The 17650-nt window shown below is 32.1% G+C and overlaps 1 protein-coding gene across 5 annotated transcripts in view; it reads left to right on the forward strand.

Annotated features, from left to right (window-relative positions):
• The window catches only part of SPOPL (speckle type BTB/POZ protein like), a 61921-nt gene extending 47024 nt beyond the window's left edge, over positions 1 to 14897 (forward strand). For 2 of the 5 annotated variants that reach the window (XM_006921042.3, XM_025039425.1), the window contains exons 6-11: positions 1810 to 1987; positions 2068 to 2123; positions 3494 to 3616; positions 6819 to 6961; positions 7053 to 7106; positions 10641 to 11296. In XM_006921042.3, coding sequence (XP_006921104.1) covers positions 1810 to 1987; positions 2068 to 2123; positions 3494 to 3616; positions 6819 to 6961; positions 7053 to 7106; positions 10641 to 10785 — 699 coding nt within the window. In that variant the 3' untranslated portion in view covers positions 10786 to 11296. Of the gene's footprint in view, positions 1 to 1809; positions 1988 to 2067; positions 2124 to 3493; positions 3617 to 6818; positions 6962 to 7052; positions 7107 to 10640 lie in introns of all 5 variants that reach the window. The other 3 variants (XM_025039428.1, XM_025039426.1, XM_025039427.1) reach the window with 3 other exon arrangements.
• Positions 14898 to 17650: the final 2753 nt, after the last annotated feature.

The raw sequence follows: 17650 nt of genomic DNA on the forward strand, positions 1-17650 counted from the left end.
AAGAGAAACGCTTGTTATGAACACATACTGGTTTTGTGATTAAAAAAAGAAAAAAAAAAATCCCTAACTAAACCCTGAATATTAACATTAACATATTTGGTTTATGTATCATTAAATCATAGTATATGGTGTAACAGGGCAATCAAGTAAGAATTAGTCAAGTCTTTTATCTGTTTTATAGTTATCAAAATTTTAGAAACCATTTGAATAATTAAAAACTTAATAGAATAAGAGAATCTTTATATTTATGTACACAGTATTTTGGCTCTTGTATTTAGAAAAACATCTCATAAGATTGTTGTGATAAATCCTTTTCGAATCGTAGTTGCATTAACGTACTACTAATTTAAAAAAAAAATCGGAAATATGTAGTACAAAGAGTGCTATGAAAAAAAGGAATCTGAGAACGTAGGTCTAGACCTCCTCTGATACTGATCAGCAGTGTGATAGGGGACACCTTAGTTACCTTCTCTTGATCTCACTTCAAAAATTTCCACAAAATAAGATGATTGGATTAGATAATTTCTATGACACATGATTCTAAAAGGTATTTAATAATGCAAGTTGGGAAAACAGTGATTAATAAAAATACCCTCAGAAAATAAAATTTTCCTTTATAAATATACATTCATTTATATGAGATACATATTTATACATCTGGATGAATGAGGACTTCTGAGATTTAATATTCTCAAAAGATTTTATACTGGACCATTATTATACTTTCTGTTTTAGCATGGTAGTAGTTTAGTCCAATATTTCCATTTTTAATTTATATTTTCTACATAGTTTACTGTATTTTTACATGTCTTTATTTATACCTACTTTTATTTAAGAAAGCCTGTGAAATATGTTTTTAAATGAACATAGTTATTGCTGTATAGGAAATAAAACTTTATAGCTTAAAACAATAGGTAACTAATATAACACTTCTGTAGAAAATGGTTCATTTACTTTGAAACATGCGCTTGATGAATTTTCTTCAATTTATTAAATGTGAAATTTCTAGTAGAAGAGTACATTTTCTCATAAGTGGTATGCAAGACTTAGTAGATAGTGGTCATCTTTAATGAGATATTTTAATCCATATTATTTTAGAGCCTGTATAAAGGCAATGTTATAATTATATCAACTTTCACTTACTGAGTAGTTAGCAGGTAAGAAAAAGGTCTGAAAATCAAATTAAATTTGTATTTTTCTTACTGTCTTTTTAAAATAAAAGTTCCCATGAACTTTAATAACTATAGTTGCTTTTGTGAGAATTCTTATATTTTAAAATCAATTTAACTAGATATTTAAATCAATTTTGCTAGAGTTGAAACATGTAGGAATAGCACTTAAAATACTTCCCAAATTGCATATTGTAGACCGTAGTTTTACAACCTTTTTTAATACTGTAAAAAGTCATTATGATTGTAATTCTGTTTACTGTATGTATAATAAACTTTAAGTCACTCCACTTCACAAAAATATCTTCTCCTTGTTTGAATTTTGACATCATATTATGACATTTCTTGTTGAAAAATAATTTTTATAATTATTTCAATAATGAAACATTCTAATGAGTTGATAAGCCATTTATTTACATAGTGTCACTTGAAAATGTTCTAATTTTTTCAGATTTTTTTTTTTTTATATTCTCTTCTTTAAATTGTATCCTTAAATTCAGTTCTCAGAGTATTAGCATTTTTGATTAGGATTACATTGAATCATTCAAATGATTTTAATGATAAGAAATTTAAGTATAGTCTTAGTAACTAATTATTGTAAATTATAAAAGTGTTTTTCTTACTGTCCCTTTTTTATTAGGTGAGTGTGGTCCAAGATTCAGTAAATATATCAGGGCATACTAATACCAATACTTTGAAGGTGCCTGAATGTCGACTAGCAGAAGATTTAGGTAATCTCTGGGAAAACACAAGATTTACAGATTGCAGTTTTTTTGTGAGAGGACAAGAATTTAAAGCTCATAAATCTGTACTTGCAGGTACTTTCTACTTTTGGGTAATATAGTACATTTCTTTCATAAATTTGTGCATTAAATAATGATGCTTAATCTTGTTACAGCTCGATCCCCAGTTTTTAATGCAATGTTTGAACACGAAATGGAAGAAAGCAAAAAGGTAAACATGGTTTAAAGGCTAATATTGAATTTGTACAAATGTAGTATAGTGGGTGTATATTTTAAAAGTAACGGTCCATGTTCTTTTTTACTATACTGTGATTTTAGAAAGAAATAGATGGGAAAAATGTTTCATAGTAGAACCGTAGATGTAACCCAATGTGGTTGAATATTCCAGATAACAGCTGTTTTAATTCCCATTTGGTATGAAAATAAATGGATAGTGGTTATCCAGGAGGGTAAGTTGTCCAAAGAACTGTTCTGGTCCACAGCTATTTGAGAGTTCTCTGGTGAAGGTATATATTTCTCCTTTCTAGGCTTTATGAATTGATTTTGGAATTTGTTTTCTAGAACACAAATAATGTCTACATTCTTTTTACCACTAAAATAAGAGGATATTATCATATTTAACAAAAGAGACATAAATTACATTATTATATATTAACTGTACTTAAGATATTACCTATTTGGTTTTCCCAGATGTTTCTGTGTCACTTGTCATCTTGAAATATTGTCAGATTAAAGAACAGATTGTTTGCTAGTTGTATTATGTGTTCCTTAGTACTCCAACTGGACAGCTCCAGAGTTTATGTGGCTCAACTTTATTCTTTCTACAAAACTAGAGGCTGCAACAAAATAGCTGCTTTTTTTCTTTTGATTATTGGTCTGGGCAGGTACTGTGATCAGCCTTCTGATCACATCCAAGTAAGGAAATAACAATGATGTCGAGTGCTGTTGCAAGCAAAGGATCAGAAAAGTTTGGTATTGTTTAGTGTTAGATATTTAGCTAATTGATCCCAAGAGCGATACCAAATTTATGAAGATAGAGGAGTGAAAAAGGAACTGTCCTCTTTGGACTTGAGTATATATATATCGAGCAGAGAGGTAAGGTGCCCATAGATAAGTTTAGTGGGCTCTGGAATCATCTCATATACCTGACCCTTCTTTTGTTTATAGCTGGCAACAGTACCATTGGTTATAGAATCTTAGGAGGCTTAAGAATTCAGCAAAGAAAAAGTTAGTAGACCTTTTCCTCTAAGATAGAGATCAGAAACTGAACACAGATGTATTTTGTTTGGCCTACAGATATTTGGTTTGTTTTATTCTTTTTAATGAGAAATTGGGCTTTATATTCCTACATGGTAGTGCTTGGCTGGGTATACTTCTCCTCTTACACCTGCCTGTCTCATTTTGCCTGCTTAGCTTACTGAAGGTTTACTTACTTTAATTTTAAAATATAGTTTAATATATATTTGAGTTGTACAGTACTTGAGTATAGATTTGGGGCTTTTAAATTACTGTCAAAGCTTCCCCTTGGTTCATTGGTGTATGTTTTTTAAGTATAACTTTTTTGTGTGTTTTCATTATCAGAATCGAGTGGAAATAAACGATGTAGACCCTGAGGTTTTTAAAGAAATGATGAGATTCATTTACACAGGGAAAGCACCAAACCTTGACAAAATGGCTGACAACTTGTTGGCAGCTGCAGACAAAGTAAGTAATTAGGTCTTAAACATCTGAAAAATGTCCTCAAGCTTTTGATGTATCTAGAAAGCCACCATCAATTGAAAACCCCAAATAACTTAATGTGTTGAATTACTTTGTACTATTTGTAAATGGCTCTTGAGAGTATTGTTAAATAGCATACAGTGGGATAATATGGAAATGAGATTTTTTTTAAATCAGTAAGACAAAAAAATATCTTGAGCCAGTATATGAAAGAAAGTGAATTTTTTATGGGAGATTAAACTGTAAACTCAATAGTTTTGAGTGTATCTTTATTCTGGTTGTTAAGAACACACACATAATAGCATATATAAGTTACTGCAATTTATAGATATCCTTAAGTTTTAAAAAGATACAGTGTCTGACTTCTGATTAAAGAAAGAAGGAAATATTGGGTATTTTGTCTGGTTTAATTCTCTATACTCATAGATATGTTTTTTAATGTGATAGCATGGAAGGAGAAGAAAACAATGTCAGTTTTATAATGCTCTTTTATGATGGTGATTTTTGTAGGATAAGGAAATGACATCAAAGAAAAATCTTGAAACCAGTTGTTTTCAATTCTAAAGGCACATTGGAAGCTTTCTTCAAGAGTATTGATGTCATGCCACTTTCATCCATGTACATGCATATACATATGTATATGTGTGTATATACACATATATACACAGATATATGTGTGTGTGTGTGTGTATATATAGTGATATTGTACTTGTTTTGCAAAATGTTAACATTGGGGGAAACTGGGCCAAATGTATAGAGAATCTAGTCTTACAACTGCACACGAATCTATAACTATCTCAATAAAAATTTAAATTTAAAAATGCCACTTACAGTAGCATCAAAAATATTAAATCACAAAAAATGTTCAAGATGTATATGCTGAAAATTATAATATTGCTAAGTGAAATTCAAGGGTACCTAAATAAATTGAGATAAATCTTATTTATGGATTAGAAGTCTCAGTATTAAAATTTCAGTTCTTAAAATTGATTAGTAGAACCAACATGTTCTAGCAGGCTTTATCTATTTATTTATTTATTCATTTATTTATTTATTTAGGAAATTGACAAGCTGGTTTAAAATTTATTTGTAAGTGCAAGGACCTATAATCAAATAACTGAAAAAGAAGATCAAAGTGGAGGGCTAACACTGTCTGATAACAAGACTTATTATAATGCTTCAGTATTTCAGGCATTGTTGCATTGGTGAGAAGATGGAAAAATCACTCATTTGGACAGAATAGAGAGTAGAGAAATAGACTGTCATGTACATGGGTATCTAATTTTTAATAAAAGTGCAAGGACAGCTCAGTGGAGAAAGGATAATCTTTTCAATAAGTGGTGCTGGAACAATCAGATACCCATATGCCACCCAAAATGAACTTTCATTGAATGAAAGAATAAACTTTGTGTATGAGCTTCATGCCATGTATGAAAAATAATGTAAAATGAGTTATAAACCTAACCTAAAAACTTCTAAAAGAAAACATAGGAGAAAGTCTTCATGATCTTGTGTTAGGCAAAGACTTCTTAGCTATGATACTAAAAACATAATACATAAAAGAAAAAGTTGATAATTGGACTTCAATAAAATTCAAAACTTTTTTTCTTTAAAGACACAGAAGAATAAAAAGGCTAGCCACAGACTGGGAGAAAATATTTGCAAAGCATATATTCGATAAACAGCTTTTGTCCAGAATATATCTGATAAAAGGCGTTTGTATTCAGACTATATAAAGAACAATCAAAACTCAATTATAGGTATTGTAATAACTATGTATAGTGCCAGGTGGGTACGAGGCTAATTGAGGGTTTCATTTTGTAAATTACATAAATGTCTAGCCACTATGCTCTACACCTCAAACTAATATAAATAATATTGAATGCCAACTGTAATTGAAAATAAAAACAAAACAAGAAAAGTTCAATTTTACGAAAGCAATGTTATTTCTAAAAATAGAGAAAATATTTAAATAGACATTGCTTGAAATAACATCATTCAAGTATATCAGAAGATACTCAGCATCATTAGTCATTAGGGAAATGTAAGTTAAAACTATCACAAGTATTTCTACATACACATTATAATAGCTAAAATCACAAAGACCATACTAAGTATGGTCAAGGATGTGGACGAATTAGGACTCTCCTACACTACTGTTGGGATTATAAAATGGTGCAACCACTTTGAAAGACTGTTCATCAGTTTTTTAAAAAAGTTTTACACTTGCCATATGATTCAGTGATCCACTTTTAGGTTTTTACTCAAAAAAAAAAAAAAAAAGCATGTGCCCATACAATGACTTATACATGAAAGTTTATATAAACTTTATTTGTAATAGCTAAGAAACTGGGAACACCCAAATGTTCATTAACAGTTGAATGGATAAATACAATGTGGTTCATCTATATATAATGAAATACTACTCAGCAGTAAAAAACATTGAACTGTTGATACACAGGCAACAACATGCATGAATCTTGATAATAATTGTACTGAGTCGAAGAAGCCAGACAAAAATGAGTACAAATTATATGATTTCAATTATAGAAGACTTCAGAAAATGCAAACTATAGCAGTAGAAAGCATATATTGGGGTCGGTTGAGAAAGGAGGATTACAAAGGAATAGGAGGAAACCTTGGAGTTGATGAATATGTTCACTATCTTGATTTAATGGTGATTATATGGCTATAAAGTATAAATTTGAAATATGTGTAGTTTATTGTATGTCCATTAGACCTTAATAAAGCTGCTGAAGATGTTATAATAACATATACTAAGGATTTTTAATGGTTATGAATATGATTTGTTCAGTTTTATAATTCTTCAAGGTTGAGTTGTAACACCATGCAGTGTACTGATGGTATACTTATATTCAAAATAGAGAAGAGAAATATACTCATTAAAAGAGTATTGAGTAATAAGGGTTTTTTTTTAAGAATATAGTCCTATTTTAAAAATACTGTATATTTCTACTTATGCACATTGAAATCCTAAAGAAAATTTGTATTTCTTGATTATATTAATATTTTCTTCATATAGGTTAAAAATAATTTGAAACTTTCAAAGTACCCTCAATTCAAAGTATAATATGCTTTAACTTTATTTTCTAAGTCACAAGTATTATGTATTTAAAACTTGGTAGTTTGAATTAATGTTTAATGGTTATGTTTTCCTTTTGGGTAGTATGCACTGGAACGGCTGAAGGTCATGTGTGAAGAAGCTTTGTGTAGTAACCTCTCAGTAGAAAATGTTGCTGATACCCTTGTCCTTGCAGATTTGCACAGTGCAGAACAGTTGAAAGCACAAGCCATAGACTTCATTAATAGGTAAGCTACATCTGTATTTCAGTGGGCATGACACCTTCAACTCTTTTTTTCACCAGACTTTTTTTTAAGTGTGTTTAAATCTTCAATGCAGGTGCAGTGTACTTCGACAGCTTGGGTGTAAAGATGGGAAAAACTGGAACAGCAAGTAAGCTGACATCAGTTTCTAACTTAAAGTTGATCTGCTTACATGAAATTGTCTGCATAGCCTTTTGTTCATCTACAATAAATACAAAACCAGAAGCAAACTGCTGGTTATTTAAAAAATAATGTTTTGGCTACTTAGTAGATTCTTGAGGCTATGCTCTCTTGAAATCAGTTGCTAATGTGAACTGGGATGGATGCTCTAATTTCTTAAGCACATATGCTCACTAACTGTATAGCTGAGTCCAAACATTTCAATGGCTAATAGAGATCCTTTCTCTGTCTCTTCAGAAAGCATTTCTAAAATTACGGAAAATATTTATTTTGATCCTATGATTAATGTACCCTCTAAATTTGCCTACAAAGTCTTTACATTTGAATGCTAACCCATTGCTTTTTAGGTTAGCCAAGTACCTTGCATCAAATGCTATATCAGGCTAGCTGCCTAATATTTCAAAAATGGGAGCAATTCAATCTTTACTTGTCTCTGGTAAAACTGTAAGAGATGGCATAGTTGTTAACATCTTTCTCAGCCTGGGCCTTCTGAATATGAACTCTTGGAACTTATTATTCCCTTCTTTGTTTTCTCTCATTTTTAGAGACTTTTCTACTCATTGTAATTATTTAAAATCAAAAGGGGTAGTCAGTAGGTTGAAGAATTTGCACCTCCTTTTGATTAGTTTTTGCTTGTAAACTCTTAAATTCCATTTTATGCAGATTATCAAAAATTGATATAAGAAAGTCAAAAAAGACAGTGCTAGATACAATAGAATGAATGTTTATTTCCCATTGCTTTCATCCATTTTGGTATATGTGAAGTTGATTGTGAATTTCTATCAGTTTGTGAATTCTCTTTTCTGAAAGTAAAAATTAGTGACTACTTTTAAGTTATTGGGTGTTCTATATATTGGTCAGTGTATCATAATACATTATCATCATGTATGTGATCCTAGAAAAAAAACAATTTAAATTTAAAATATAATGTATTAGCAAAAGACAGTTTTGTGATCCTTTGTACTTAGCCACTTTATTTTCTTAACACCACGTAAACGTTTTATTCTGTTAAGAAAATATTTTACATTGTATAACTTCAGTGTCAAAAAACATCAGCTTATTTTATATCTCCCAAAGGAGCTGCCTTATGTACAGATGTTCCATAGATATTTGTTGAATTAAATAAATGAAAATGTTAGGTATATTAAGAGATGTCTGTGTGATTTAAACAACTAGTTGAAAGTATAAACAAAATGACATACTGGTAATTTGAAGTCAGGCAAATAAAAAAGCTGTTTTATTATTAGCTACTGTATAGTCCAACAAACATTTATTTACCCTAGTAAATGATGTGTCTCAAATACCATACTAGGGTACTGCCTATAAAAATGGTAACAAGGAAAGATCCTTGTTCTTGAGAAATTTATCTAATGAAAGAAACATATACACGAGCATATCCTTTTATTATAATATGATAAGCAATGTGATAAAGGAGAGTATGTGTAGGGTACTCGACACAGCCTGGAAGTTGAAGGTTGGCTTCCTGGCGATGGCTGACTGAGCTATTTTAAAACATGAGCAGGAATTAGCAGAACTAAGAAGGAAATAACAGGCATTACAAACAGAAAGAATAGCTTGAATCAAAGCATAGAAGCATGAAGCAAGTAGTTGATTATTTCACAGATATTTATATTTATTATCTAGTAAATACCCAACCCACTGGGCTTAGTATCAAGAATATAATGGTGAACATGGCAGATCTTTTCCCTCGCTCTGTGGAATTTATAATTTAATAGGAGATAAATAGGAATTAAACAAATAGTTGTTTAATTAAATAAAGTATGATAGGTCAAGTATAGCATGCCCATCCGAGTATATAGCAAAGGAACCTAACCTAATCTAGAGGTCAGAGAAAACCTTTCTGAGGAATTGTTGTATAAGTAAAAGGTCTGAAGCTTTAGTAGGTGGTGAAGCTTTAGTAGGTTTAGTACCCTGGTGAAGAAGAGGGTAAGGTGAAAAGTATATCCCAGAAAAAGAATCAGGTATGCAAAGTTTTGGTGATAGGAAAGACCAGTATAGAGTGGAGAGGTTATGAGAAGAAACTGGAGAAAGCAGGCAGGAATCATATTCTGGAAAACCACGTAAACAACATTAGGGCTTTTTTAAACATTATTCAAAGACAAAGGATATCCAGTAAAAGGTTTTAAGCTAGGGTACGGCCCGATCAGATTTGTGTTTTTAGCACATTCTTTCTGAATGCAGGCTAGAAAATACATCGTGGGGAGGTTGAGGTGGTGTGGTAGTTGAGGAGCAAGGTTAAATAATACGTAGACCAGTTGGAAAGTTATTGTAGTTCAGGCAAGAGAGGAAATGTGATATTATTTGACTGGTGACAGAGGGACTAGAGAAAGACAAAAGGATATAGTATTTTGAAGGAGCAGTCTATAATATTTGTTTATTATTTGGATGTTGGGTTGGTACAAGAGAGAAAAGACAGGAGACAAGGAAGGATAATGAGATTTGTTGTTTTAGCAATTAAGTATTTACTCTCACTGCTCAGTGTGAGTATTTTGTTCATAGGTTACAATAAGCAGTTTGGTATCAATATACAAAATGCCAGGGCATGGAAGTGGGAGGTGGAAAGCTAGAGAGATGAAGTAGAAAACCTGTTTCTCTTTCTAAAGAGCTTGGATACAGGCACTGGGGAATAATAGAAGAGGATCTGATGCAGTCATACTTATGTTACTAAGGCAGCATAGAAGCTGGTTTGAGAGGAGCAATATAGGAGACTAGAAGACAAATTAGGAGACTGTTGTAATAATCGATATGTGAGATGATGTGGGCCTTAACTAGGGATTCAAGGTATCTGGGAATTAAAATAGGGCTTTGATTGACTAGAAAGGACAGGGTTTAGGATGACTCCCAGGTTTCTGACTTGAATCACTGGGTTATAGTGAAAGCATTAGCCGATTGGAAATGAGGGAGGAAGAATTTGGAGCTTGAGAAATATGTTGAATTCTTATGTAACAATCTTGAAGTTATGAGATTTGAAGCACATCTAAGTAAAGAGCAAGTGGTTGGGAATGAATCTCATGGAAGGGTTAGGATTTGCTAAATCCAAATCAGTAGTTGTCATCATTGAATATGATAGCTAAAATTGTGAAGAGCGAATGAGATAGGATGAATAATGAATGTTAAAGGGAGAAGAGCAGAGGGCAAAAGTTGGAACTCTAGAGAAAACCTGAGCATAAGTCAGGGAAAAGAACTCTTGAAAGAGCTGGTATAGAAATGGTAACTATGAGAGCAGGACTATGGGAACAAGTGTCACATACTTCAGGAGAGTAGAACTTCTAGAAAAATTTAGTATTTTCAGTTGCAATAGAAAATATTAGTAAGATAAAAATTATTTTAATGAATTCATATAGTTTGAATAGAGGCAAAGTGTTCAAAACACTTTGAAATCCATAAATTAAAATAAATTGACAATGCAGTGATGCATTTTGAAAATTCTCTTTAATAAACATCTCTTAATTTTATTTTTCAGCCAAGCAACAGACATAATGGAAACATCAGGGTGGAAGTCCATGATTCAGTCTCACCCTCATTTAGTAGCAGAAGCGTTCCGAGCACTAGCTTCTGCACAGTGTCCACAGTTTGGCATTCCACGCAAACGGCTAAAACAGTCCTGAAATCTTCCATGAACTGTAGAAAAATGGAATTGACTTTTATTCCTCCAGGTCCAGAAGGATTCTAATAGACAAACCATAAGCAAGAGTTGTTTCTGTTGTCTTGTCCACAGAACAGAAGCTGAAAACATATTGCTTGTATTTCAGGTGGATAATTTATGGTTTATTCTTCAGCTTTAAATTATACTGACTATACTCTAATTCACTTCAAGGCCTTAAATTATCTCCAATGACTTCTCTTGTTCATATAATACTTTAATTTTTTTATTGTGCCTTGTCATTTTGACCAAGGCTATGCAGGATTGCACTAGCTCCATAATGCAGTAATACTGATAACTGAAGATATTAAGTTTCAAAAGGATCTTCCATTAGCTTGAGAACAGCAAAATTTCATAGGGTTTGTGCTACGCGATCTCGAAGTTTAAAACTAAGTTTCCTTAAAAGCACTTGTATTGGAGATATTTGGTAATGTCCCCAGTCTAAGTTCTATATAGAGGAGAACCCACTTACCTTCAAGGTAAATTATGGCAATACACTGCTTCAATTCCAATTTATTTTTTATTTCAGGGGGCAAATATGCAATGAGTTGGCCCAAATTTTTAGTAAAATTTGTGATGTTAATATGTTAACTGTTCAACAAACTAAGAGAAGCATAACAAACCTTTGCTTGTGTTTCTTTGTGGATTTATCCAAGTTTACAATGATTGAAGGTTAAGATTTCAATAAGAAGAAAGCATGTTTTATGCTGAATTATTATTTTTTTTTAATTATAGTGACCTACATTTATATGAAGAATTCTGTACATGTTAAAAGTAAGGCTGACCAAATGTAAATTTAACTAGTGGGCCAATTAAGAAAATATATATGCACTTTTTAATGTGTAACTTTTGTATGCTGAATGGTACATATATTTTTTTGCTTTTGATGGAATTAATAAGGTATAATTGTGTAGTAACTTTGGAAAGCATTTTTTAAGACAGATGGAAGCAACTGGGATGTTTGTGATAATAGATAAGATACTCTTCATATAGTTAAATTGGTTTCAATTTCAGATATTCATTATTGAATTTATTCCTGTTTTATCACACTTCGGAGAAGGACCTGAACACTTAATGTATCCTGGACAGTAGTCTACTCTCCTTCTAAAAATAATGAACTGATATTAATTGCAAACTAAAGGAGAGAACCCTTAGAAATATATCAGGCCATACTCAACCTTTTTTCCTCCCCTATCTTTCTTCTTTCTGTCAGTTACTATACTAACATTGTGGATGATAATGAAATTCTGCATAATGTGAACAGGATAAACTATTTATAAACTGCTTTTTATGGGCCAGCTCTTTAATTTACGTGAATTTTAGCTTTAAACACATACCCATGTTCAATGCTTGAAAGCTGTTCACAATGGAGATCTGTTCTGGTGCATTATCCTGGAGAAGTAGGAGCTATCAGTGTCAAGTCACTGCATCTGGTTTCCTGTAACACTGACAGTATGCTTCTTAGGCGAAATTTCTATTTGACTACAAGAGGAAAAGTGTGTCACTGGAAAAAAATGCATATACCTATATATTTGCATATAACTTTATTCTCCAGATTAAAATTTGTATAATTTTAGTTTTTGAATTTAGGACAAAAGGAAAAAAAAAATTAAACCTGAGGTTTTAAAATAGATTTTTTTGTTATCTCTTTGTTAGGTATTTACTGAAGCAATTCTAACATATCAAGAGTGTTTCATATTTACATTGAACATCACTGTCAAATATGTGCTTGTTATCCATGACCAACAAGTTTAAAAAGATGATCTTTTCAGATATCTTCATGTCTTTCTGTGTAGTTTCATTGAGAATTTGTTGTGTTAAATTTGAAATTAGAAAAATCCCTTGGGATAGAAGAATCTTACATGTTAATGTACTCCATCCTGTGAAACAGTACTATAGCGAGCTAAAACATACTTCCTTAACTTCACCATAAGATTGCATTCATTAATTTATAATGTACAATTTAAGAAAAACACATACCTATACACTAAGATTTTAATTTAAATTTCTTGGAGTCTTAAAAGAAAACAAAAATTCCTTCCTCAGGCTATAGAATTTTGTTGTTATGTGGGAAAAATACTGGTATACCCATTTATAGCAAATGCACACAGGCACATTGTGAATTAATTCACTGCTTGAATCTACATTTCTAACCATAGTGACTTCAATAATAACATCATATAATGAACATTTCAACTTGCTCTTACTTGTTTTACATGTTTATTGCAAATCTTAAGGATTTTATTATAAAGATTTTTTTTTAAAGTTTGGTAGCACATTTTGTACCAAAAACGTCAAACACTGTGCTGTAAGAATATCCACGTTTTTAGAAATGTCCACTTTTCAGATAATATAATGCCTACCTTTATACTAACAGAATCATATGGTAGTTGATTTATTTTTTTTTATTTATTATGTATATTTTTGGTATTGTGGATTCTTGAGGCAGTGATAAAAAAAAAACTGTTAATGTATTCTGACATGAGTGTTCAAATAGCCTTTTTTTATTTTTATTTTTAAAATACATTTGTTTTCAGTAGGCACAGATTCTGGCCAGAGCAGTCTTGCCTTTTGATTATCAGCCTGCTCCTATTTCCCTTTTGTCACCTAAAACAGAACATTTCCTTAGAAAAGTGGTGACTGGTTTTAAATGTTACATATTACAAAAATAGCCATTGGAAAACTGTCCTTTAGATTCAGATATGGAAACACTATATTTGTGCCTTTTTTGTTTTTGAATTTTAATGTATATTGTTATTTGGAGCACAAATATGAAGGTGCCATAATATTATGGCTTGCCATTGTTACCTCCTTGAATACTTGTGTGTCATTGTCTTGAAATAGTAATTGAAGAACCTTGCATGTATTATGTGGTCATTTGGGCATCTGTGTGTGCACTTACGTGCATGTGTGTACGTGAGTATACATGTACTTGTTTTCACTTGGATTTGTGTGTGGTGTATTTTAAAAAGTAAATTTCTGAAAATAGGACTCAGTTAAATGTTGAATGTTCAGGCTAGTTGAAATATTTCATTTAAATGTGCTTTACTTGGGACAATTGATTGACAAGGAAATTGTAATTTTCAAAAATGTGACAAATTTACTGCATGATGAACTGTAAAAACAGTGCCTTTTTAGGACATTATTAGTTTTAAAATTAAGTTTAAAATATTAACAGAGATCTCTTAAAAAGTTGTCATGAACATTATTGGCTTATTTTTAAATTAGACCTAAGTTAGATTGCCAAAAGCGTAATTACTAATTTATTTACCCATTTAAGTTTTTTGCATAAATTTAGAACCTAAGCAGAATTTTTAATAAAAATATGGATCATAGATGCTACCCACTGTTACTAAAATAGAACACTAGGGACTTCAGTTAAGTTGTTGAAATCCAACTCACAAGCTTGTCTCATGGCCAAGTATACTTCAAGTGGTGAATTATTTCAAGTTGGACTTTCATGCTCTTTTGGTGGATAAAATTAAAATATTCAATATATTCTTGCAAAATAAGATGGGTGGGTAGGTTTTAGTGTTCATATTATAAAGACAGCACTTTCACACAAATAATATTTTGCAAACCTCTTTTATACAGGTTATGAGCTCTAAGTGTTCATGGAATGATGTAAATTTTAGGTTCAGTTGAACAAATATTGAGTGCCTACCATATGCAAGACTTCCTCTTCACTAGGAATTAAATCACCACACTGTGTCTTCTGCTTACAGTATGTGGACTTTATGTTTGAAAAGGAATTCTTATATATAAATTTTTCTGTTAGAATTTATCATTGTATATTGTAACTCAATTTTACATTTATTTTCTTTTTAGAACGAAGATGTAACTTAAGCAAGTCCCACTTTTGAAAATAAAATTCTGCTAAAATTATTTAAAAATTAGTTCTGGGGGAAACTGATTTTCAAGTTTCAAATGTATAAAGATAATATTGACATTTTCAGCCTAATTTTTAATCAGCTCATGTTAACGATGAGATACATACTTTTGGTATCTTGTTGCTGAAAATATTTTCTAGGTTTCAGCACGTTGCGTTAAAATAAAGTTGTTACTACTTACGCAGAATTAATTGTTTTGTTTTTATTTGAAAATATAAACTTTTTTTGATTACTGTGATGCTTTACAAAAGAGCCATGTACGTGATATAGTAACTTTTTAAATTATGCAGAGTAGTTATCTTTTTTACATAGGGAATCTAGTATTTTTTGGAACCTACTAAAGACTCATTCCTTAACTGTAAGGTATTACACATGTATATACTTTAAATATGCATATTATCAATACTGAATGACTTATGCTAATGTCACATAATTTTAATGTAGTATTTAAAGATCACCCAGGTTCCCTAGTCCTCTTTACCCCTTCTTAATTTCAACTAGCAACTTAATCATTTGCTGCTATCAAAAAGAGCAGATTTGGGGCAGTGCATTTCTGGACCAGCTTAGTAACAGTAACACAATTAACTGCTAAAAAATTATGGCCAAAGTGGCAATAGAAGTGCACAGTGGAAAGCCTTTCATATACCCAGCATGCGCACAGATGTACACTCACACTGTATTCCCCTTAGAAGAATAAAAGAAAGGTTGAAAAGAGCACTGTCTATGCAATTATAGTAAAACAAGACAAGTGATCACATTCTAAAATGTAATAGAACTATGTAATCTTTTCCCTTTTACTTTGCAACAGCCAGCATCCTTAATACTTCTAGAACACTGGAATGCATTTGTTCTAACACCTCAGAATCATTTGTTTCTAAGAGAAGGCCAAGAGTGGCATTTGTTTTGATCACTTTTTAAATAGAAAACATATTGGTAGAAATCTTTCACATAATGTGGTGTTCCTACTTTTTATTTTCTTGGTATCAGGGAAGTTTGCATGCATCTACAGTGGAAAGTGATGAAAAAGTTTGTCATTCCTGTTATGAGAACTTCCTACTTCCTTTTCACCTCTCCTGTCTCTTGCCTTTCGCCTTCAGTTCTTTTGTAAAGGATTCAGGTGTAGTCCTTTTCCAGTCTGGGACATAACCAAACAATCCTCTAGTATCTAATCTTACCCTTTTGTCCAAATTTGAACCAAGTCTTCATAGATAAGAGCAAAGAAAGAAAAATGTAGAATTTAGGAATACTAATTGCAGTACCGAAAACAAAAAAAAGTGTCCTGATGACTTGGCTAATTAACTTTGCTTTGAAAAAGATTTCCTGCCATAGCAGAAGGTATTATAGAGCACTAAAAAAATTATAAAAAATGGACAAAAAAATGAAATTAACATACAATTTTAAAAAGTAATAAGATTAGATGCATTAAATTTGATAATGAACAGAAATGGTAACAAATTTGAGTCAGTAGAAGACAAGGTTCAGAAATGCTCCCAGATCACACAGACAAGAATAGAGATGAAAACAAAGGTGATTAGTTCAATTCCTATCAACGATGAATTAAATGGGAGTGCCAGGCACTGCACTAAACATGTTTACAGTGATAAGGTATAAATGGTCCATATCCTCATGAAGTCTGTATTTTAGAAGAAAACAATTATACAATACAGTGTGCGAATTATACTAGAAGTACAAAAACGCCACCTACTCTGAAGTAGGGGTGGGGATCCCACATAGCCTTCCTGAGGAAATGATGTCTAAATGAGATCAAGTGGAAGGTAGGTGGCTTAGTGGGAGTATTGTCCATCCCTTTTTGTGAAGTTTCAGAGGTTGGCCAAGATTTACATGGAACGTTTATCCTGTTGTGTAAATGGAAGACAAGACTAAACCAGTAGGTGAAGGTCATTTTTAAAGACTTATTAAAGGAGTCAGACTTAATCTATGAATGCTGAGGAATTTTAAGTGGGGTTATGTCATGATCAATCTAAGGGGAGAAGGTGGGAGATGGGAATAAAACTATTCAGATGGATTGAAGGGGGTTCAAAGAGGGTAAGGAGACCCTCTAAGAGGTGAGCAATGCTAGAGCTCTGCTAGGATAGGAGCTCTGGTGTGGGAAAAAGGGAGAGATATGAGAGGGCTTGGAAATTAATTGCATATGGTAGAAGGGAGAGAAGTCAGGTTTTCTATTTGAGCAACTGGATGGAGGATAGTACTGTTCACTGGTACAGTAAGCACAAGGGTAGCTGCAGTTTTGAGGGGGGAAGTTATTTTGATTTGGAGCCCATTGAGCTTAAAGTTCCTACTGGGCATTCTGACTGGATATGCAAATTTTAAACGTGAGCACGATCTAGGTTATAAAGTGAGGAATCCTCAATATACAGAAGATGATCAGTATATATAGACTAAGGTGAAGAGGAGGCAGGGCAGGGCAAAAACAGAAAGAGCAGCTTACAGAAGAGGAATGATCACAGAGATAAAACCAGAAGAGTGTTCTAGACATTGAAAAAGAATGTTTCAAGAGAAAGAATGGCTAACGGTATCAAATGCCACTGAGCAGTCAAATAGGAAACTAAAATACACAATTTTTGAGAGAGGAAGTGACAGGTGTCTTTGGAATGGGGAAAGGAGTAGAAGTGAGGAAATGAATGCTCCAAGCGCAGAACATGGAACTTTTGGCGAAGATGGCAGAAGAAACCATAGCTATGGGATGGGATTTAGGACCAGTTTCTTATTTTGTTTTGTTTTCCTTTATGGTAGGAGAAGTGTCAGTATATTAAAGTAATGATAAGGAGTCATAAAATAGAATGCAGATGGGATTACTGAGGTCCTAATCAGAAGAGAAGAGGAATGGAATCACATGCCAGACATGATTGCCTCTAATGTGTGAGGGAGAAATGCATGGATGCAGAGTCAGATTTATATATGCGTATATAAAATATATAT

Source organism: Pteropus alecto, unplaced genomic scaffold (assembly GCF_000325575.1).
Source record: "Pteropus alecto unplaced genomic scaffold, ASM32557v1 scaffold3, whole genome shotgun sequence".
NCBI lineage: Eukaryota > Metazoa > Chordata > Mammalia > Chiroptera > Pteropodidae > Pteropus > Pteropus alecto.